This window comes from Brachyhypopomus gauderio, chromosome 1 (assembly GCF_052324685.1).
Source record: "Brachyhypopomus gauderio isolate BG-103 chromosome 1, BGAUD_0.2, whole genome shotgun sequence".
NCBI classification, from domain to species: domain Eukaryota; kingdom Metazoa; phylum Chordata; class Actinopteri; order Gymnotiformes; family Hypopomidae; genus Brachyhypopomus; species Brachyhypopomus gauderio.
Genome location: NC_135211.1, coordinates 39,163,446 through 39,188,445, shown reverse-complemented (window position 1 = coordinate 39,188,445; position 25,000 = coordinate 39,163,446). Strand labels below are relative to the sequence as shown.

Here is a 25,000-nt window from a genome sequence, read left to right as displayed (position 1 = left end):
TTCCTACTGTCACGGTCACAGCTCCGGACCCTTCCCTGTGGGCGTGCCACTATGTCGTCTGCGTGTCGTTATGCCCATGTATGTACTTCCGTGGGTGTGGGTTGTTCGTGAGCGTGTTCGTAGTCGCACCTGTGCCTTGTCTCGAGATCACGAGGGTTTGTGTTATTCACCTATTTAATGTGCGTTCGCGCAGTGTCTTGTGCTCGTCTTTGTCTAAAGTTTCGTGCCTGTGTGAGAGGTGTGTTGTCTGTTTGCACTCCGCACGGAGCTTCACGTGTTTGTTTGTTTTCATTAAACGTTCAGTGTTGCACAGTTGACGTTCGTCGTGCTTCATATCTCGAGCGACACAGAAAGACGAGCCTAACTAAAAGAAGTATGCCAGGATACGCCACCCGTGCCCCAAAGGGGAAGAGGAAAAGCCAACGTCACCACAGCTCTTCCCCGGTTCGGCGCCGCGAATCCCCCGTCACCGAACAGACCATGCAGCAGGACCCCCTGTGTGTGTACTTGCTTTGCGCGGCTCGGGAGATGGAAGACAAAGAAATCGCAGAAAGCATCCGCCAATCCGCGGAACGCATATGGAGGGAGAAGCACCCTCTCGCGTCCCTAGGGCGGCCACCCAGGGCGGTAGGCAGCAGCGGATCGGGGGATGGGAGAGCACCGCTCCTGGACTTCCCAGAGGAGGACTCCAGTGAGCCGTTTATGGTGGGGGTAGGCGCCTTTGCCCTCACTCCTCCCGAAGACGAGTTCGGGAGTGAGGACTCCGGAGAGGAGGAGAGTGAGGGTGAAGCCAGATACCCTTCCCCCTCATCGGCGGCTCCCCCGACGTCCGACGAGGAGAGGGAGACCAGCCCCACGCCATCAGTCTACTCCGACTGTGTACTACGGCGAGGAGAGTGAAGACACCAGCCCTCCCCCGTCGGAGTGGTCAGAGACCACCGAGTACCCCGACGAAGAGGAGAAGGGGCTGGTCAGCTCAGCCCCATCGGGAGACGAGGAGCAGGGCGAGGACAGCGAGGGGGAGAGCCCTCAGTCCGTGAGCTCGGTCCCGACAGTGTACAAAGGGGGAGGGAGCGGACCGGACGGTTCGTTCGCGTCAGACAGTGGAGACTCCTGCAGTGAGGAGCCCATGGAGCACGCTCGCTGTGAGACCCCCGCACGGTCCATGGACTGGAGCGTGGCCGAGGAGGAGGAGCCGGCGATGGACACCACCCCCGATACCGGAACCAGGGGAGGCTGGCCTGGCAGAGGAAGGGCTTCCTACGGGAGGTTCCCAGAGAGGGTGGAGGAGCGCCAGCAGGCTTATAGGGCGGCAAGCCCCTACGGCACTCCGAGGTAGCCGCGGACCAGGGAGGACAGTTGCCGCGAGACACGCTGGTCGCACCGCCTCCAAGCGGGAAACAGGTCGCTCTGCGCCTCGCGCGGCCACCAGTCGCGCTGCGCCTCGCGCGGCCACCAGTCGCGCTGCCCCCAAGCGGTCTCCAAGTCGCGCTGCTCCTGGCGCGTCCGCCGGTCGTGTGTCACCTGGCGGTGAGCACGCAGCACAGGCGGGGGGAGACCCGCCTTCTGCAGCGCCTCCAGTCCCCGGAGCTTTCTCTCCGCTGCAGGCTTTGCCTAAGGCGGGGAGCTTGGCTCCGATGATGAATGTTTGTGTACCTGTGTTTTTGTCAGTCCCAGTGTTTCTCCCTAATTCACTGTTCCCGTTTGTGCCCTTTGTGTTCAGCGTCCCTGTGTGCATGTTTGTGACTGTGCCATTGTTTAATGTATTCTCCCCTGTCTTCCCAGGGAGGGTGTTCTAGAGCTGTTCGCGGCGGTTCCCACCATCGGGGGAGACGGCTCTCGGAGGCTCGTGAACCCGGCGGCTCCGGACCTGCCCGTTGGTATTGGTTCGGGGCTTTTCCAGCTACGCGGGAAGCTCCGGGAGTAGCGAGCCCCTGGTGGAGGGTTCTGTCACGGTCACAGCTCCGGACCCTTCCCTGTGGGCGTGCCACTATGTCGTCTGCGTGTCGTTATGTACTTCCATGTATGTACTTCCGTGGGTGTGGGTTGTTCGTGAGCGTGTTCGTAGTCGCACCTGTGCCTTGTCTCGAGATCACGAGGGTTTGTGTTATTCACCTATTTAATGTGCGTTCGCGCAGTGTCTTGTGCTCGTCTTTGTCTAAAGTTTCGTGCCTGTGTGAGAGGTGTGTTGTCTGTTTGCACTCCGCACGGAGCTTCACGTGTTTGTTTGTTTTCATTAAACGTTCAGTGTTGCACAGTTGACGTTCGTCGTGCTTCATATCTCGAGCGTCACACCTACACCTTCCCTACCCTGGTTTCAGTTCCTCCAATTCCTCCATTTACACATTTTCAGCTTCCTACTATTTCTGATATTTCCAAGCTTATTCATAAATCAAAACTATCCACTTCTCAGCTAGATCCATTCCCAACACCCCTGGTTAAAACATGTTTACCCTCCATTGTGCCTCTTATAACGAATATTATTCATTCTTCTCTCACTTCTGGGTGTGTTTCTTCGTCCTTAAAAACTGCTGCAGTCACCCCTTTTTTTTTTATTTTATTTTAAAAAGACCCGGTTTAGATCCAAACAACCTAAATAACCTTCGTCCTATCTCCAACCTACCATTTCTTTCCAAAATCCTGGAGAAGACAGTAGCGTCACAAGTTAATTCTCACCTTTCCGACAATCACCTCTATGAACAGTTTCAATCTGGTTTCCGTCCTTATCACAGCACTGAAACAGCCTTAGTTAAAATAACAAATGATCTACTGACTGCAGCAGATTCAGGTTTACTGTCCATACTCATTCTTCTCGATCTGACTGCTGCATTCAATACCATCTCCCATCCTATCCTCCTTCAGAGATTGTCTGCTATTGGTTTTTGCAATAAACCCCTGGACTGGTTCACCTCTTACCTCTCTGACCGCACTCAGTTCATTCAGTTAAAAACTTTTACATCCCAGCCATCCCCCCTCACTTCTGGTGTCCCACAAGGGTTGGTTCTTGGTCATATTCTTTTTATCATTTATCTTCTTCCCCTAGGTCACATTTTTCATAAGTACAACATCCATTTTCATTGCTATGCAGACGACACCCAGCTCTACCTCTCTAGCAAACCTAATTCCATCCTTCCACCTTTATCCCTATGTGATTGCCTCCAGGAAGTTAAGTCATGGTTCTCCTCAAATTTTCTCAAACTCAACAGTGATAAAACAGAGGTTCTCCTCATTGGTTCCAAATCTGTCCTCTCCAAAGCTAACAGTTTGTCCATTTCTATTGATAACACCTTGGCCTCCTCTTCTCAGCAGGTTAAGAGTTTGGGTGTTGTCCTCGATAGCACTCTGTCTTTTCAATCCCACATAAATACCATCACTCGTTCTGCTTATTTCTATCTTCGTCACATAAATCGTCTTCGTTCGTCCCTCACCTCTGCCGATACTGCCATCCTGGTTCACTCCCTGGTCACATCTCGTCTTGACTATTGTAATTCTCTTTTGTTTGGTCTTCCCCTCAAGTACCTCCAGAAGTTACAACTGGTTCAGAATGCTGCAGCTCGCATAATCACTAAAACTCCATCCACTCACCACATCACCCCTGTTCTTCGACACCTCCACTGGCTCCCTGTTAAATTCCGCATCAACTACACACTTCTACTGCTCACCTTTAAAGCTATGCATCAACTTGCCCCTTCATATCTCACCGAGCTCCTCCACATACATAGACCTAGCCGGACACTTAGATCCTCCTTATCCATATCACTTACAGTTCCCTCAGCCCGGTTAATCACCATGGGTGCTAGAGCTGCCGGACACTTAGATCCTCCTTATCCATATCACTTACAGTTCCCTCAGCCCGGTTAATCACCATGGGTGCTAGAGCTTTCAGTTGCTCTGCTCCTCGTCTTTGGAACTCTCTCCCACCTGACATCCGCAATATTACTTCACTGGACACTTTTAAATCACAACTAAAAACTCATCTGTTTAGGTCTGCTTACAGCTCCTAGTTTGTGTTTTATCTTGTATTTTTGTTTTATATCACTGAATGTTTTATGTTTAATTGCTGCTATATGTACGGTGTCCTTGAGAGCCCTGAAAGGCGCCTATAAATAAAATGCATTATTATATATATATATATATATATATATATATATATATATATATATATATATATATATATATATATATATACATATATAATATGTCTATAAAATATCTCCCGAACCCCCGCCCCCCCCAAAAAAAATCCTCGGATCTACACGATTCGCGTAGGTCACCCTTTTCAAAACGGCGAATTTCGCTAAAAGGTGACAGATTTTCATGCCTGATAGCATCAGGACAACAGCGTCAGGACAATGTTCAGTTTGGTATGATAGACCGTCGTCAAGGCGGCTGCCGCTGCAATATGAGGCGTGTTTACCGTGTCTCCATCTACAACCTCTCACAAGCCACCGTTGGACTCCTTGTTTTAGCAGTGGCATAACATATAGTTATTTCCCATTCTCTTTGTTAAGATACTGACAGAAAATATGTGCTCGGAGGGCTTCTACAGGCAGAAGTCAGAATTTAGCATGGAATGTGTGGTGTGTTCTGGGTGGTGCGTTCTGGGTGGAGTATTTTGTGTGGTGTGTTCTGGGTGGTGCATTGTAGGTGGAGTGTTCTGGGCAGTGCGTTCTGGGTGGAGTATTCTGTGTGGTGTGTCCTGGGTGGTGCACTGTAGGTGGAGTGTTCTGGGCAGTGCGTTCTGGGTGGAGTATTCTGTGTGGTGTGTCCTGGGTGGTGCACTGTAGGTGGAGTGTTATGGGTGGAGTGTTATGGGCGGTGCGTTCTGGGTGGAGTGCTCTGGGCGGTGTGTTCTGGGTGGAGTACTCTGTGTGGTGCATTCTGGGTGGTGCATTGTGGGTCCTCACTGCTCCTGAAGGTCTCGTAGACTCTGTTCGGCCCTGTGCAGGCTGTCAAGGTCTTTCATCATCTTGGAGATGTGCATCTTGAAGGCCTTGTTCTGCACCTGAGCGAACCAGCAGCCCCCCAGGCCCATCACCACCGACACAATGAGCAGCAGGTCCTTCATCCAATTGTGCGGTGGCCCTGGACAGCAAACATCTGATTTAACTAAGAAAGATCTGGAAAGAGGCTGATTGAACCAGGAGTGTTAGAGGGGCAAATGACATGAGGTCCTCCAGACAGAGGCAGTTCTAAGCCAGACTAATGAGGAGCGTGTAGACAGGTGCAGATAACAGCTGCACGATTACAGGGCTTTAATGACTTGTAGGTCAGCTATATTTATTAATGACGTTAAAATAGCCAAGAGCTAAACTCTAAGTGTGCACACCTGCTGTTCTTAACCCCAGCTATGTCAGTCCACAGTGTGCACTGGCCACAGCAGGGAATTCTGGGGTTCAGGAGTTTGAGCTGGCTGCTGAAACAGGATTTAGCATTACTGTTGAGCAGGGAGCAAGTTACATGTGCTTCAGTGTTTGAGGAGGCTGAGAAAAGGTGGAGATCACGGGCCAAGAGTCAGTGCACCGTCCCTGAGATGACATGGGACCTCCACCCATCTGGCTGAATGGTGGTACATACGTGTAGGTGGTCTAGACTAATGATGTCATGGTACATACGTGTAGGTGATCCAGAGTAATGATGTCATGGTACATACATGTAGGTGAGCCAGATTAATTATGTCATGGTACATACATGTAGGTGATCCAGAGTAATGATGTCATATTACATACGTGTAGGTGGTCTAGAGAAATGATGTCATGGTACATATGTGTATGTGGTCCAGACTAATGATGTCATGGTACATACGCTTAGGTGGTCCAGACTAATGATGTCATGGTACATACGTGTAGGTGGTCTAGAGTAAAGATGTCATGGTACATACGTGTAGGTGGTCTAGAGTAATGATGTCATGGTACATACATGTATGTGGTCCAGTGTACTGATGCCATGGTACATACGTGTAGGTGGTCCAGACTAATGATGTCATGGTACATACGTGTAGGTGGTCCAAAAAGAACGACGTCCAAGGCCTTCAGCTTCAATTTTTGCTTGTGCTGCTGGTCCTGGACCTTCAGGTAGGTGCTCATAAAAGACGGCTCATTTGATGCAATTCTGCATTGAAGAGAATCTGATTGGACTACTGTACAATTTCCATGCGTTCTGATTGGTTAGCTTTGCAGTCTGTCATACAAAAGCAGCAGGTAGTTCAGACGAAATATTTTGTCAGTTCTGACTTTGCATGTCTTTGATTGGTCTGTCAGCTGGGCAGGGCGTTTGATTGGTCTTTGTCACCTGGATGGGGTGTTTGATTAGTCTGTCACCTGGGCAGGGTATTTTATTGGTCTGTCACCTGGGCAGGGTGTTTGATTGGTCTGTCACCTGGGCGGGGCGTCTGATTAGTCTGTCACCTGGGCGGGGCGTTTGATTGGTCTGTGTCACCTGGGCGGGGCATTTGATTGGTCTGTGTCACATGGACGGGGCGTTTGACTGGTCTGTGTCACCTGGACGGGGCGTTTGACTGGTCTGTGTCACCTGGGCGGGGCGTTTGATTGGTCTGTGTCACCTGGGCAGGGCGTTTGATTGGTCTGTGTCACCTGGACGGGGTATTGTATTGGTCTGTCACTTGTGCAGGGCGTTTGATTGGTCTGTCACCTGGGCAGGGCGTTTGATTCGTCTGTCACCTGGGCAGGGCGTTTGATTCGTCTGTCACCTGGGCAGGGCGTTTGATTGGTCTGTGTCACCTGGACGGGGCGTTTGACTGGTCTGTGTCACCTGGGCGGGGTGTTTTATTGGTCTGTGTCACCTGGGCGAGGCGTTTGATTGGTCTGTGTCACCTGGACGGGGTATTTTATTGGTCTGTCACCTTGGCAGGGTGTTTCCATTCACATGTAGCTCTCTGAAGTTCTTCTCATACTGTGGCAGCTCCACAAACTCCCTCAACCACAGCAGCACGTCCTCCTGAGTCCAGTTATGAACTGAGAGAGAGAGAGAGAGGGAGGGAGAGAGGGAGAGGTAGAGGGTGAGGAAGAGAGAGAGAGAGGGAGAGGTAGAGGGTGAGGAAGAGAGAGTGAGAGAGATTGCAGTGCAGCTCAGCTTAAATTTCATATACAGACATGCCCGTGTGCAAACACAAACACTCACACTCCCATACATTCTCACAAACTCCCTCACACACACAGTCACACATTTCCACATGCCCTCATAAGCTTGTACATGCTTACACACACACACACACACACACACACACACACACACACACACACACACACACACACACACACACACACACCCTCACCTTCTGAGGCCTTCCAACCCTTCCATAGCTCCTCTATGGTGATGTGCTGGTCCTCTCTGTGCAGCTTGCTATGTTTATTGGTCTGTTGCTGTTGCTGCATGTCCTCAATAATGAACTACAGTCACAGGAGAGACACACAAATACATGTCCTCAATAATGAACTACAGTCACAGGAGAGAGACACACACATGTCCTCAATATTGAACTACAGTGACAGAAGAGACACACACACACACACGTCCTCAATAATGAACTGCAATCACAGAGGAAAGACACACACATGTCCTCAATAATGAACTACAGTCACAGGAGAGACACACAAATACACATACTCAATAATGAACTACAGTCACAGGAGAGACACACACATGTCTTCAATAATGAACTACAGTCACAGAGAAAAGACACACACGTCCTCAATAATGAACTACAGTCACAGGAGAGACACTCATGTCCCCAATAATGAACTACAGTCACAGGAGACACACACGTCCTCAATAATGAACAACAGTGACAGCAGAGACAAACACATGCCCTCAATAAAGAACTACAGTCACAAAAGAGAGATACACACATCCCCTCAATAATGAACTACAGTCACAGAAGAGAAACACACATACATGCCCTCAGTAATGAACTACAGTCACAGGAGAGACACACACATGTCCTCAATAATGAACTACAGTCACAGGAGAGACACACAAATACATGTACTCAATAATGAACTACAGTCACAGGAGAGACACACACATGTCCTCAATAATGAACTACAGTCACAGGAGAGACACACACATGTACTCAATAATGAACTACAGTCACAGGAGAGACACACACATGTACTCAATAATGAACTACAGTCACAGGAGAGACACACAAATACATATCCTCAATAATGAACTAGTCACAGGAGAGACACACAAATACATATCCTCAATAATGAACTACAGTCACAGGAGAGACACACAAATACATATCCTCAATAATGAACTACAGTCACAGGAGAGACACACACATCCTCAATAATGAACTACAGTCACAGGAGAGACACACACACATACATGCCCTCAGTAATGAACTACAGTCACAGGAGAGACACACACATGTCCTCAATAATGAACTACAGTCACAGGAGAGACACACAAATACATGTACTCAATAATGAACTACAGTCACAGGAGAGACACACACATGTCCTCAATAATGAACTACAGTCACAGGAGAGACACACACATGTACTCAATAATGAACTACAGTCACAGGAGAGACACACACATGTACTCAATAATGAACTACAGTCACAGGAGAGACACACAAATACATATCCTCAATAATGAACTAGTCACAGGAGAGACACACAAATACATATCCTCAATAATGAACTACAGTCACAGGAGAGACACACAAATACATATCCTCAATAATGAACTACAGTCACAGGAGAGACACACACATCCTCAATAATGAACTACAGTCACAGGAAAGACACACACACACACGTGTCCTCAATAATGAACTACAGTCACAGGAGAGACACACACACGTGTCCTCAATAATGAACTACAGTCACAGGAGAAAGACACACAATTACATGTCCTCATTAATAAACTACAGTCACAGAAGAGACACACACATGTCCTCAATAATGAACTACAGTCACAGGAGAGACACACACACCCCCAATAATGAACTACAGTCACAGGAGAGACACACACACGTCCTCAATAATGAACTACAGTCACAGAGGAAAGACACACACGTCCTCAATAATGAACTACAGTCACAGGAGAGACACTCATGTCCCCAATAATGAACTACAGTCACAGGAGACACACACGTCCTCAATAATGAACAACAGTGACAGGAGAAACAAACACATGGCCTCAATAAAGAACTACAGTCACAAAAGAGAGATACACACATCCCCTCAATAATGAACTACAGTCACAGAAGAGAGACACACATACATGCCCTCAATAATGTCCTCATTAATAAACTACAGTCTCAGGACAGACACACACATGCCCTCAATAAAGAAGTACAGTCACAGGAGAGAGAGAGACTCACACACATGCCCTCAATAATGTCCTCATTAATAAACTGCAATTTCAGGAGATACACACACATGCCCTCAATAAAGAACTACAGTCACAGGAGAGAGAGACTCACACACGTGCCCTCAATAATGAACAACAGTCAAAGAAGACAGACACACACATATATGCCCTCAATAATGAACTACAGTCAAAGAAGAGAGACACACATGTCCTCAATAATGAACTACAGTCACAGAAGAGAGACACACACATACATGCCTTCAATAGTGAACTACAGTCACTAAAGAGAGACACACACATACATCCCCTCAATAATGAACTACAGTCACAGAAGAGAGACACACATACATGCCCTCAATAATGTCCTCATTAATAAACTACAGTCTCAGGACAGACACACACATGCCCTCAATAAAGAAGTACAGTCACAGGAGAGAGAGAGACTCACACACATGCCCTCAATAATGAACAACAGTCAAAGAAGACAGACACACACATATATGCCCTCAATAATGAACTACAGTCTCAGGAAAGAGAAACACACATAGACGCATGTGCTCAATAATGAGCTACAGTCACCGGAGAGACATACACATTTCTTCAATAATGAACTAGTCACATGAGAGAGACACACATACATGTCCTCAATAATGAGCTACAATGAGTGTGTAACTGTGTCTCAATAAAACTATTTGTTCAATAAAAGCAGTTGTCTGAGTGTGTGTGCATGAATGTGTGTGTGCTTGTATGTCCAGTAGTTGATGGTGCTCTGTCACTAGGGTCTGTCCTCTCTCCCCTTCCTGCACCCCATTCAGTCCCCCAGGGGGTTGTGGATCCCGGTAGAGAGTACACTGTGTGCAATTGGCTGCTGCTTCTCGCCGGTGTGTGATTGGTTGTGTAAGACTTGTACCTGTGTTAAAATTGTAAAGCGACCTTGGGTATCTTGAAAGGCGCTATATAAATTGAACATTCATTCATTCACCGGACTCTGTGGCGCACCTGTATCAGAGTCTGTAGATCTCTGACTGCATTAAAGACCTGACTCTGTGGCGCACCTGTATCAGAGTCTGTAGATCTCTGACTGCATTAAAGACCTGACTCTGTGACGCACCTGTATCAGAGTCTGTAGATCTCTGACTGCATTAAAGACCTGACTCTGTGACGCACCTGTATCAGAGTCTGTAGATCTCTGACTGCATTAAAGACCTGACTCTGTGACTCACCTGTATCAGAGTCTGTAGATCTCTGACTGCATTAAAGACCTGACTCTGTGGCGCACCTGTATCAGAGTCTGTAGATCTCTGACTGCTTTAAAGACCTGACTCTGTGGCGCACCTGTATCAGAGTCTGTAGATCTCTGACTGCATTAAAGACCTGACTCTGTGGCGCACCTGTACCAGAGTCTGTATACAACTGCATAATAGCTGGATCTAATCATGATTAGAAAGTTTGTTTGTGTTTTAATAATTATATATCGAATAATATAAATCAACAGATTTTTTTCATACTTTAATTCATTTATTTGTATAATTTATATAATCAGCTGTCACAAATTTCACTGCCTGTGTCCAACGAGTTTATTAGAGTTTGTTTGTGTGTGGGTGTGTGTGTACACTCCAGTGTCTTGGAATGTGTTCTGCACTGTAACTGAGCCCCCATGTGATTAACCTTAACCATGTCGTTCATGTCCCCGCCCCCTTCCCCATCGCTATAGTAACCCTGGCCCGAAACCCAACCCCCAAGCCTCCCTTTCACATTTATATTAGTTCATTTGACGCACGTTTTTCCCCCCGGAGTGCCGCATGGCTAAAACAAAAAATATGACATGAGCCCACAAGCACCACAGTACCAAACAGCCAATCAGAGGCAAGAGCAACTTAACCGAAGCACACACAAGTGTTTTAAATCAACAGCAGGCTTATGTTCTGCAAGACGATAGTTAATGTCAGATAACTCTGGGTGAGATCCTTTTCATACTGATCTGGAATCAGCTCACCAAGGATCCCTTGTGTACCTAAAGTAGCACTAGTGTGCAAACTCTTTCCCTAGAGGTTGGTGAACTTGAAAAACCTCACGCAGCTAAACAAGATCTCGTGGTGACTTGGTTCAAGTGTGGTAGAAGAGGGTTGGAGATAAACACTGACGGATCTCCAGGACCAGACTGACCCATCCTAAACCTCTGTTATGGCCTTGGTAACTGTTCTCAGATGAGTGTGGAGCAGCAGGTCATTCTTATGATCTCATATCCTGCTTTAAGGCAGCTGTGCTGAGGTCAGTGGTTACCACATACATGTGTGTGGACATCCTGCTAAACTCTGTTCTCTCTGGTCCTCCACACCTAACTCGGGTACACAGGCCACCACTAGCAAGCTGCATTCAAATCAGCACAGCCTTCAAAAAGAGTTACCACCCCACACCGTCCACACTTACCCCAATACCATCCCACACTGTCCACAGTTACCCCAATACCACCCCACACTGTCCACACTTACCCCAATACCACCCCACACTGTCCACACTTACCCCAATACCACCCCACACTGTCCACACTTACCCCAATACCACCCCACACCATCCACTTACCCCAATACCACCCCACACTGTCCACACTTACCCCAATACCACCCCACACTGTCCACACTTACCCCAATACCACCCCACACCATCCACTTACCCCAATACCACCCCACACTGTCTACACTTACCCCAATACCACCCCACACTGTTCACACTTACCCCAATACCACCCCACACTGTCCACTTACCCCAATACCACCCCACACTGTCCACACTTACCCCAATACCACCCCACACCATCCACTTACCCCAATACCACCCCACACTGTCCATACTTACCCCAATACCACCCCACACTGTCCACACTTACCCCAATACCACCCCACACTGTCCACACTTACCCCAATACCACCCCACACTGTCCACACTTACCCCAATACCACCCCACACCGTCCACACTTACCCCAATACCACCCCACACCATCCACTTACCCCAATACCACCCCACACTGTCCACACTTACCCCAATACCACCCCACACTGTCCACACTTACCCCAATACCACCCCACACTGTCCACACTTACCCCAATACCACCCCACACCGTCCACACTTACCCCAATACCACCCCACACCATCCACTTATCCCAATACCACCCCACACCGTCCACTTATCCCAATACCACCCCACACCGTCCACTTACCCCAATACCACCCCACACTGTCTACACTTACCCCAATACCACCCCACACTGTCCACACTTACCCCAATACCACCCCACACCGTCCACACTTACCCCAATACCACCCCACACCGTCCACACTTACCCCAATACCACCCCACACTGTCCACACTTACCCCAATACCACCCCACACTGTCCACACTTACCCCAATACCACCCCACACCATCCACTTACCCCAATACCACCCCACACTGTCCATACTTACCCCAATACCACCCCACACTGTCCACAGTTACCCCAATACCACCCCACACCGTCCACTTACCCCAATACCACCCCACACTGTCTACACTTACCCCAATACCACCCCACACTGTCCACACTTACCCCAATACCACCCCACACCATCCACTTACCCCAATACCACCCCACACTGTCCATACTTACCCCAATACCACCCCACACTGTCCACTTACCCCAATACCACCCCACACTGTCCACACTTACCCCAATACCACCCCACACTGTCCACACTTACCCCAATACCACCCCACACTGTCCACACTTACCCCAATACCACCCCACACTGTCCACACTTACCCCAATACCACCCCACACCATCCACTTACCCCAATATCATCCCACACTGTCCACACTTACCCCAATACCACCCCACACTGTCCACTTACCCCAATACCACCCACACCATCCACTTATCCCAATACCACCCCACACCGTCCACTTATCCCAATACCACCCCACACCGTCCACTTATCCCAATACCACCCCACACCGTCCACTTATCCCAATACCACCCCACACCGTCCACTTACCCCAATACCACCCCACACTGTCTACACTTACCCCAATACCACCCCACACTGTCCACACTTACCCCAATACCACCCCACACCGTCCACACTTACCCCAATACCACCCCACACTGTCCACACTTACCCCAATACCACCCCACACTGTCCACACTTACCCCAATACCACCCCACACTGTCCATACTTACCCCAATACCACCCCACACTGTCCACAGTTACCCCAATACCACCCCACACCGTCCACTTACCCCAATACCACCCCACACTGTCTACACTTACCCCAATACCACCCCACACTGTCCACACTTACCCCAATACCACCCCACACCATCCACTTACCCCAATACCACCCCACACTGTCCATACTTACCCCAATACCACCCCACACTGTCCACAGTTACCCCAATACCATCCCACACCGTCCACTTACCCCAATACCACCCCACACTGTCTACACTTACCCCAATACCACCCCAAACTGTCCACAGTTACCCCAATACCACCCCACACCGTCCACTTACCCCAATACCACCCCACACCGTCCACTTACCCCAATACCACCCCACACTGTCCACACTTACCCCAATACCACCCCACACCATCCACTTACCCCAATACCATCCCACACTGTCCACACTTACCCCAATACCACCCCACACTGTCCACTTACCCCAATACCACCCCACACCATCCACTTATCCCAATACTACCCCACACCGTCCACTTATCCCAATACCACCCCACACCGTCCACTTACCCCAATACCACCCCACACTGTCCACACTTACCCCAATACCACCCCACACTGTCCACACTTACCCCAATACCACCCCACACCGTCCACACTTACCCCAATACCACCCCACACTGTCCACACTTACCCCAATACCACCCCACACTGTCCACACTTACCCCAATACCACCCCACACCATCCACTTACCCCAATACCACCCCACACTGTCCATACTTACCCCAATACCACCCCACACTGTCCACAGTTACCCCAATACCACCCCACACCGTCCACTTACCCCAATACCACCCCACACTGTCTACACTTACCCCAATACCACCCCACACTGTCCACACTTACCCCAATACCACCCCACACCATCCACTTACCCCAATACCACCCCACACTGTCCATACTTACCCCAATACCACCCCACACTGTCCACACTTACCCCAATACCACCCCACACCATCCACTTACCCCAATACCACCCCACACTGTCCACACTTACCCCAATACCACCCCACACTGTCCACACTTACCCCAATACCACCCCACACCATCCACTTACCCCAATACCACCCCACACTGTCCATACTTACCCCAATACCACCCCACACTGTCCACAGTTACCCCAATACCACCCCACACCGTCCACTTACCCCAATACCACCCCACACTGTCTACACTTACCCCAATACCACCCCACACTGTCCACACTTACCCCAATACCACCCCACACCATCCACTTACCCCAATATCACCCCACACTGTCCATACTTACCCCAATACCACCCCACACTGTCCACAGTTACCCCAATACCATCCCACACCGTCCACTTACCCCAATACCACCCCACACCGTCCACTTACCCCAATACCATCCCACACTGTCCACAGTTACCCCAATATCATCCCACACTGTCCACACTTACCCCAATACCACCCCACACCATCCACTTACCCCAATACCATCCCACACTGTCCACAGTTACCCCAATATCATCCCACACCATCCACAGTTACCCCAATACCATCCCACCCTACACCACACGGTCCCCATGTGCCCCAACCAGGGTATCTGCACATTTTTTAATCTCAAATTCAATGACTTTTAAGACCTTTTTAATACCTCTCACAAGAAAAAATAATACTATTACTGGGGATGCAGGTGTGTTCAACAACGTTGACGGGGGGGGGGGGGGGGGGGGTGGCGAACGAGAATTGTTGACGGGGGGGGGGTTGGCGAACGAAAAATGTTGACGTTGTTGAGGCTGTATACTCCAACGCTAGGAATCTAGCACTAGGACCCTGGAGCGGTTTTTTTCTGCAATAGCGCTAGATTCGGCAAAGTTCACATCGCGCCAGAACAACTGAACAACACACACTTATAATAATTTAATGCCTCCCCTCATAAAATTCCAGACATTTTAAGACATTTTTAGGCCTTGAATATGGAAAACTAAATTTAAGACATTTTAAGACTTTTTAAGGACCCGCGGGTACCCTGGCCCCAACTATTACCTCATCCTGTCCACACTTACCCCAATACTACCCCACCCTTCACCACACTGTCCCCATGTGCCCCAACTAATACCTCATCCTGTTCACACTTGCCCCAACACCACTCCGTCCTCACATGTCCACGTTTCAGTGTCCCCGTGGTGAGACAGACGGGTGCCGTGCAGCAAACATGTGACCAGTGTGAAACTATGTTGTTTACTTGAACTAATGGCCTGTATTCAGCACTGCACAGCACACACTACTGTGTCCATAGAGAGTTGGACACAAACTTTTATGAACTCTAAATTAATTCACCGTTCATATAGTAAAAGCTACAGATGCCTGATGGAACAAAGACAGTTTGGTGTTCTCTCCCTTGCTGTTGCCGTGGTGTTAACAGACAGCTCACTGCGATCCCCATGGGAACAGTGAGAGACTCGGTGACAATCCCGTCCTGTGGCATTGTGGGAATGTGTCCTGTCTGGTCTCTGTGTCTGCAGGACCATCCTGTCCTGTGGGATTGTGGGAATGTTTCCTGTCTGGTCTCTGTGTCTGCAGGACCATCCTGTCCTGTGGGATTGTGGGAATGTTTTCTGTCTGGTCTCTGTGTCTGCAAACAATCCCGTCCTGTGGGATTGCGGGAATGTGTCCTGTCTGGTCTCCGTGTCTGCAGGACCATCCTGTCCTGTGGGATTGTGGGAATGTTTTCTGTCTGGTCTCCGTGTCATGAACCCGATTCTGCTCCTGACACCTGAATACTGAACAGGATTCTCATTACAGGAGCTCAGACCCAGAGGGTCAGTCTGCTTTCTATATTCCCTCTGTCTCTCACACACAAACCTTTTTATATACTGCCAGTCAGAGGGTTCATAACTGCATAATGGATGTATCATATACAAGGGATATGCAAAGGGTTAGGTTATTTATATATATAATTCATCCATGATGTAGTTATGAACCCTCTGACAGGCAGTATATAAAAAGGTTTGTGTGTGAGAGACAATAAAAAACATATATTTCTCACCCTTTTGTCTCACCCACTGTTAAATGAATCAACTGGAGAAAACATCATCTTATCTGGGCTTTTATTCCTTGACTCTTGGCCTTGATTCTGCCCCTGATTCAGAATGATTTTTGTATGTGATGCTCCTCATTCTCTCTGATTTCTGACAGCCAAGGCACTATCCTGATACATACACACACACACACACACACCTCTACGTACCTCCACACTCTCCTCCACCTCACACACCTCTACGTACCTCCACACTCTCCTCCACCTCGATACATCCGTCCTGATCGTCGTCCATCTCGCGGTGAATGTGACGGAGAGCTTCCAGACTGAAGCGGTCTGCCTCGGTCACACACGGCGGCGTCACCAGCAAGCACGCGTCTGGGGTCGATGGTCACATATGCAGTAAGTCATTAGCACACGTGGAAAAGTCAACATAGGGGCTTACTTACCAATATCTGCTGGATCTGAGTTTAAAAATTGCAGAGGTAGTAATTCCAGGTTTAGAAAGTAAAACTCCTTCCCAGGATTTTACTGAAACTTGCTAGATTTTCTAATTAGTGCAATCCAGGTAAAATTAATGGAATCAACACAATCCAAGAAGCCTGAACAAAATCTTGGTGAGGACTTTTACTTTCTGAACCTGGAATGTCCGCCTCTGAAAATGTGTATAACGTGACATTATTCATATGCAATCTTGCGCACATCACTCTTTGAAGCATTTAAAGCCTTTAGACTCTAAACCTGGAACACGTGCCTGTCGTGGGTCGCGTGGATTCCCTCCTTAACCCGTAGTACTGAGGTTCAGGTGTGATCTCGCGCTCCTCGCCACGCGCGGCGCAGGGAATCCGCGCGCCCAGCACGAGCAGCACGGTGACGGGAAACACCAGCATCCCGAGACCTGAACGGAGAGTTCTGCACAAGGTCCGGCGTCGGAGCCACAACACAGATGTCCATTCACGACAGCCGGCCCGGGAGAAGTTACAGCAGCGCAAAAAAACCCGGTTATATGATCGGGAAGCTGCTAAAAATGGAAACGAAGTCCTGCGTCGCCGACGATGCTGTACAAAATAAACGCTCGGCGGCAGAACCACCTTTAAAATCTTTGGAAAAGTATCTCCCAAAAACAGAATATCCCATATACACACGACAAAAATATAGACGACTCGAACAGCAAAACGTCAAGTTTTACTTGACGTCAAGTTACTGTCAAGTTTTACGGACACGTGACAGCAGAAATAAGTAATATAACCAATTATCTTCGTGATTCGTGACAGATGAATACCTAAAAACTAATCCATTAAATCCACGTTAAATAAAAGCCGTCTCGTAAATCCAGTCTTCATAGTACTGTTGCAATCCAAAGATCCACAAGTCTTCCCAGTGAAATACGTAAATACTTTGCAGATTTAATCAGCACCATCCACCATACCGAATAGTTTGTAGTAAATGTCACGGACTCCCGTTAGGGGTGCAGATGAGCGCACGACCCGTCTGCGCCTCTACAGGACTGCGCCAAATCACGAGTGTAGAGAACCGCAGCTCTCCCAAACACCAACACACTCAGGTTCTCAACCCTCCATTTCTGCTGGATGTAGGATTAAATTTAGACCCCCGCGGGATTAGCGGCGATGCGAACAGAAGCAAAGTGTCAAATGACACCTCAGCCACTCCTAAAAATACCTCAGGTGTGTGTGTTGTTGGACTGGAGGGATGAAGTTAACCTTTGACCCCGAAAGCACGCACAACTGGTGGGTCAGAAACGCTGCGCTTGTGTTTTTACGCACATGCGCCACGGACAGAGAACACGGTCAGTGTTGATGACAAGATCAAACTTTCAACCAATGCAATAGTCCAACATAGTTTTTTATTTTTCCATTGTTAATAACCTAACTTGCTTCAAGTTAGATACACTGTACTAATTAGTTAACTAAGCAAATGTAACATCCATCAACTTTTATTGAAGTTAAACTTTTGGTTTTTTGGCTTATACTTATAAACAAGTTTGTTTGCCACAGTTTTGTGTTGAAATGGAAACTGACAGGTTGCAGTGCCTGCTGGGTAAGTTCTGCTGAACTGGGCACTTGGTGTTCACTCGTCCCCCGGTTGCTCCACACTTCAGTTCATACAGTAATGGAGCACAACCCTTGAGATGGCGCGGTACGGGTGCATGGAAACAGCTGCCTGTAATCAAGGCTGGAAACATAAACCCGGCGTCCCCCACAGACTGCAGTGGGACCACACCAGCGAGGTCAAAAAACACAAGGTCCCGCCGGGTTCAGGATTTATGAGGAGTTTAAAGATGAAAATAGCAAAGGGAAAAAAAGATGACAGTGTGCATGAGTCGTCAATAACAAAGTTTGATGGAAAATATAAACACGGGTTTCCCAACCCGGTTCTGGAGGCTCACTAGACGGTTCCGTGTTTTTGCTCGAACCCTAATGTGTTGGGAAGACAGAAGTTTGGAACCATCGAGTGGACCCTCAGGACAGGGCTGAGGACTGAAATGAGCATCTGTTCAACTCAATCCAACTCTCTGTTCACACAAGAAGTTAACTTCACGTTTCCCACTATGCTGCCTTTATGTGTGAGTTTATACACCAACATCAAGGTGATGTGTTAAAAAACCGACATGAACTGTGAGTCCAGGTTTCAAACCTGCTGTTCACTCGTAGTTAGACAAACAACATAAACCCCCGGCAGCACTAGAACATCAATCTCAGACGTGTGTTGCGTATCACAAGCATTTAGTGATCCATTCCCCGAGCAACGGATACACTGGCCTGGTGTGTCATCCCGATGGGAGTGTGAGCTCACGCCAGCGTCCACATGGGGAGAGCATCTCGCTTCCGCCCCCGTCACTCACTCACACACACACACACACACACCATCTACTTCAAGATGTTAGACACACATGGACCCTGAAAGAAGCTGGTTTTGGTGCTCTTTTTTTTTGCAGCTGTTTAGAAAATGATTCCCTCGTTATCAGCAAGCAATAACAGTGAACTGATAAGGAACAGTGAACTGGTCGGGCTCTAATGGCAGAAAATTCTGGAAGACCAATAAAACTAGCAAAAATAACACTGAAAACGTCCTTGGAAAGGTGCCAAACTTCAAACATTGACCTCTAGGTGTGATGTGTGGAGAGATGTGTGTAGGGTTCAGCTGCCTCGTGGACACCGAGGTCTTAGCTAGACCAAACCGCTCCTCCCTGGCTGAGGACACATTCAGCCTGCGTTTGTCAATGTGTTTGCCCAGTTTTCTGGATTATGTTAGTGTGTCTGGCTCCTCCGTTGTACAGCTAATCATGTGTGAACTCGCTCTGACGCTACTGGTGAAAACCAGACCGAAGAGGTTCAGTTCACACTGACTACGCAGTGTTTCCGATTTTTACCACTGTTCGTCCCTCACAGCTGTTTCTCAGAGAACTCAGACCAATAGCACAGCCCATGCAAATAAGCTGAACGTGTCAACCAATCAGTGCAGCAGCTACAATTCCGTATGCATAGTCTGGTAATGGAGCATGTGAGACCTCTCAGCCACAGGGGGAAGAGTCTGTGACCAGCTAAAATGTTAGAAGGTATAATACCTCACGTGCATCTCGTTGAAAGAGTGCGTTTCATAGAGACACTGCACGAGTACAACTAAGGCAAACCAAAGAAAATGAAGCATATTTTCACATGATAATGTCCTTCCTGAAAACACAGGATACTGCAGGTACAGCTGGATAACTAACTAAACAACGCAAAAGCAATAAAAAACAGCAAAACTGGAAAAAAAGAGAAACTGTGAACGAAGGTGGCATGCAGCATTCGTTTCAGCGCGACCCCAGACATGCTCACATGGGAATATGGCCCCTAGGGCTTGATCCCAGGACAGAGCAGACCTACATCACCACTGTGGCTGTCCAACCGTCTCCTAGCTAAAGGGCTGAAGTGAGATCAGTTTCACTCTGTGATCCTACAAATAGTTGCTGCTACATCGTGGTGCCGTGTGAAGATCCACGCTTTGTGTCCTCCGCAGGGCGGTTGAGTGGTTAAAACTACACTACCGCAGAGACACGAGGACAAGGCCTTCATGTGCTTTCCAACAAACATACATCCATCGCCTCTAACTCTCAGCCCTTTAATTGGAGTCTGTAAACTAACTGTCATGCGGAGAGGTCCAGGGCTAAAGTGCACATGGACCATCTGCTCCTCACTACACTGAACAAGGGGCTGAACCTGATAAAAGTGGAGACCTGCACCCGCCTACAGCCATCATGCCACGGCCAAGGGAGGGCGGAGTCAGTGCAGCGGAGACGAGGGGAGGGCGGAGTCAGGGCAGTAGGTGGGTCAGTTTATGGATGGAGCTGCACTCTGGAGAAGGGAAGAACCTCTAACTCGCAAATCAGGGAAACTTGGCAAAAAGTTAGAACCAATGTCCTTGGTGAGATTGAACCTAGTGAAGTCTCAAAATCTTGGCTGGGTGATTATAGTAAACATCCTTCATATTACAATGAGTCTCCTTAAGAAAAGGGGAGAAGAGAAAAAAAAAGCCAGGAGTGGCCAGACTCTGGATCTGGAAAAGTGTGATGAAGCTCACGTGTCTGTGAGCCTCAGACACTGACATGAGACACGAGACATGGTATCTCACGGTGTGGTGGAATAGCATAAGCACTCGGCCATCCTGGGAGGTGAAATGTCACGTGCGTTAAGGGGTGAAGGTGAGGGTGGCAGTTTGTGATTGGTCAGAGGATCAATAAGAACGGAAAAAAAATGGTGGCAGTTTGTGACTGGTCAGAGGATCGCTAAAAAGACCTCTCATTAGGCAAGATGGGTGTCAGTTAAAGCTTTTGTGTTAAAAACTTAAATGTGACAAAACTAGTAACGCCACCTTCTCCCAAAGGAAAATCAAAAATCCACCACACACACAATATTACAAGAATGACATATACATGAAATAAAAACAGTATTACAAAATAAAAGTCTGGTTTGAGTCCAGGAGATGCAAGGCTCCTGCTAGGAGCACTAAAGGCAGCTGTGAGCTCAGGCGTGTCGGCTGAATGAGCCGTCATACCTCCGAGCATAAGCACTCATCAGAAATATACAAAACTATTTGGTAACAAAAGTTTACTATATGTTATAAAACCAAAAAAGGTGAAAATGTACCTTAGCTAAAGCTTATAAAATTATATATCAATAAAAATAATAATAATAATAATAATAATAATAATATTCCTTGGTCCTTGAAAACTATATTACTATGATAACTTCTCTTCCATGTTTGGCACAGCAGTGCATCGAGCCCTTTCGGGGCGTGTCTTTGTGCACTTAGCCCCACCCATGGGTGTGTTTTTGTACACACATGGCTCCGCCTCCAGGCCCTGTGACAGCAATTTCACTTCCCATTTGGGGTATCTAGGCAGATGCTGCTGCTGTTCCAAGTCTCGGTCCATGGAAGGAGCTCCGCCCCACTCTGGCCTGGCACCGCCCCTCCAAGTTCCCAGGGAGCGAGAGAGAGAGAGGCGGAGAGAGGGGCGGAGCGAGGGGCGGAGAAATGCTGGCGCTGGTCTCGTGGTTCCCACAGAGTTCCATTTTCCGCTCTTCCCCACGTCATAGTCATCCGGTTCTAAAACGTGGGGGTTTTGTGTTGTTTTTTTTTTTTACTGGAGACTCTGAAGAGTGTTTCACCACTGCTCTTCAGATCCACACACACACACACACACTCACACACACACACACACACACACACTCACAGTAACATCCAGTTTAGGACACGGACATGGCTGACGAGGAAGAGGATGATGAAGAAACCCCAGGTGCTGCTGGGTATCCGGTCTGGCCGTCGACCCTTGCCTGGAGGAGCAGGCTTGTTGACGCAGACGACGAAGGCGGTGGCGAGATGGAGGAGGCGGGGCCACGCAGGATGGCCCCGGCCGCACTGCAGTGGGGGCGGGGCCCCGGCTCCGGCGTGTAAGTGAAGGTAAGCGCAGTGGAGTAGATGATGCCGTCGCTCCGTACCAGCGTCACTGGAACCTGGACCGGCTGCCGCACCCAACGCCAACCCTCACGGAACGCGGAAATATCCGGAACCACACAGAGAACGCTCTCTCCACACCTGCGCCCGCACACACACACACACACACACACACACACACACACACACACACACTAACGTCACACCTTCTCTAACCAGCACACACGCCCTTAAATGAAACAGTAGGCTGGTAACTTGGTTGTGTGATTGGCTCCTGGCTCAGAACAGAACAAAGTGATTGGTTCACCTGTACATAGTGTCCGCCTCCACGTCACCAAACCAGACTCGGAGGTTGGGGGTGAAGTTTTGCCCCGTCAGCTCCAGCATGGCCACGTCTCCACCACCATTCAGCTGCCGAGAGACGCACACACACAAAACAAATTGACCAGACGAAATGGCTTACCATAAGCAGGGACTTTACCAGTGCATAACGTGTGTGCATCATGCATACAGCAGAAGAGTCAGATGGTCAGGTCCACCGTCACCCCATCAACATCACAGTTGGTATGCTGACGAACCAACGTTCGATGCGAAAAATTCTGGCTCAGTAATGTGTTCCAAACTACGTTGTACTTTTGTAAGGGTGTCGTATAACATCACTCCTCACCGCCTAGCAGGTGTATGTTTTTTCCTGAATACTGTGACTTCGTCAAGCACAACCCAGCCAGTCATCAGGCACTGCTAATAGTCAACTCTGAGGCGATTTCAGGTCGGGAGACCAGCGAGAATATTGTTGTTGTTTTCAAACGGTCTGTGGGCTTCATCAACACTCCGGACACCATCGAAATATATGTGGACCTAAAAATACAGCTTTTATCTCAATACTGACCAAATTGAATCGAAATCCGTGCAGGCGAAAGTATTTTACTAGACCGCGGAAAATAGGTAGTCATGAATGACATTTGTGTATCGAACTTCACGGTAGCTAGCAACTTTAGGCTAAAAGCGGCGTCTCGGTTTAACTCGTTCCCACAGTGTTTTCTTGAAATCGGTACTGATACCAGTGTTGTGTAGTTTAATATCTCATTGTTTTCTGATATAACTTGTTGTTAAATTGTAATATAGTTAACATCACTTCGAATTAGATTATGATTAATTGTTAATTATGATTAATTAGAATTAGATTATGTGAATTTCAGTCACACGACTTCTATTGTAATTAATGTATTATATTTTAAAGAGATACATGATATTATAAATATCATAACTATCAATTCTCAACCAATTTTCAAAATCCAGGTATCATTTTAAAGGTATATTTCAGCTCCGTCTAGATATGTTTTTTTTTAAGCTTGGGGCTGTTTTTGTGATCATACCTAATCACAGCGAGCACTCTCACCCCACCACCACCACCACATCCACCATCACACCAGCCCTCACTGCCAATACGAGGAAGCACCTCTGGTCCTCAGATCCGGTCCGGGATTTTGTAATGACCGCTATATAACAGGTTAATATAACTGAATGGCTACTTTGCATACGATATGAAGAAAACAACCCATGATAATCCCACTACACAGATAGGGAGATAAATTAACAAATGTTTAACCATAGAGTTCCTATGTCTTATGTAACAAGTACACTGCTAACATGCTCGCTGATCAGACCGAATAAAGAAATTAATTAATTTTACACTTTTATTGAGCAAACTGCACATGAATAATCAACTAATTAGCTAGACATTGGATAGAATTTAACTGTAAATTGGACTGGACCAATGATGTGAATGTTTAATCTGATGGGGCAATAATTTCATTTACATGCGGCATCAACATAATTTTCTTATTCATCTCATATTTTGCTGTGTGTTAATTGAGAACGGTCATATTACGAATTAGAAAATATGTGCTGAGACATAGGTTAACCGACAGCCATGAAGAAACCCGGGACGGACTGTGAGGACTGGAACTGGAATACATCTGATCTCCAACTCTTGAACTTTCAGTGACTACAAAACCCAGGACTGGATTTGAACCAGAGCTGAACACCTGCTCCTCATGACACCGTGCACTCGTGTGTGTGTGTGTGTGTGTGTGTGTGTGTGTGTGTGTGTGTGTGTGTGTGTGTGTGTGTGTGTGTGTGTGTTTTTGTGTGTGTGTGTGTGTGGTGTTACCTGCAGGCTCTCGACGACAGGCACAGGGGTGACGGGCAGGGAGACGGGGCCCATCCCCTCGTAGAAGGTGTACTCTGCTTTGTCTGTGCTGATGATGGTCCAGGACGCCCCATCGTTGATCATCTCTTTGTTTGATTCTTTGGGACAGGGCGTGGCCTGTAGACCAACACGACACACCGGGTCAGGGGCCACAGCTGACACACACCCACTCGCTGATCGACACACTGATGCATGCATGTA

The 25,000-nt window shown here is 48.1% G+C and overlaps 2 protein-coding genes across 6 annotated transcripts in view; both read right to left on the bottom strand.

Moving 5' to 3' along the window:
• The window catches only part of stim2a (tromal interaction molecule 2a), a 28,669-nt gene extending 10,303 nt beyond the window's left edge, over positions 1–18,366 (bottom strand). Inside the window, exons 1-6 of one of the 2 annotated variants that reach the window (XR_013132563.1) lie at positions 17,387–18,366; positions 16,880–17,010; positions 7,295–7,409; positions 6,863–6,974; positions 5,996–6,111; positions 4,908–5,085 (exon numbers count right to left, since the gene is read on the bottom strand). Coding sequence is in view for 1 of the 2 variants with exons in the window: in XM_077013552.1 (XP_076869667.1) it covers positions 4,908–5,085; positions 5,996–6,111; positions 6,863–6,974; positions 7,295–7,409; positions 16,880–17,010; positions 17,387–17,522 (788 nt within the window). In the remaining variant the exon portion in view is untranslated. The remainder of the gene's footprint in view (positions 1–4,907; positions 5,086–5,995; positions 6,112–6,862; positions 6,975–7,294; positions 7,410–16,879; positions 17,011–17,386) is intronic. The other variant, XM_077013552.1, reaches the window with a different exon arrangement.
• A 3,871-nt stretch (positions 18,367–22,237) lies between these two features.
• rbpja (recombination signal binding protein for immunoglobulin kappa J region a) overlaps positions 22,238–25,000 on the bottom strand; it is a 7,945-nt gene continuing 5,182 nt past the window's right edge. For all 4 annotated transcript variants that reach the window (XM_077013553.1, XM_077013555.1, XM_077013557.1 and 1 more), the window contains exons 9-11: positions 24,761–24,916; positions 22,895–22,998; positions 22,238–22,728 (exon numbers count right to left, since the gene is read on the bottom strand). In XM_077013553.1, coding sequence (XP_076869668.1) covers positions 22,380–22,728; positions 22,895–22,998; positions 24,761–24,916 — 609 coding nt within the window. In that variant the 3' untranslated portion in view covers positions 22,238–22,379. The remainder of the gene's footprint in view (positions 22,729–22,894; positions 22,999–24,760; positions 24,917–25,000) is intronic.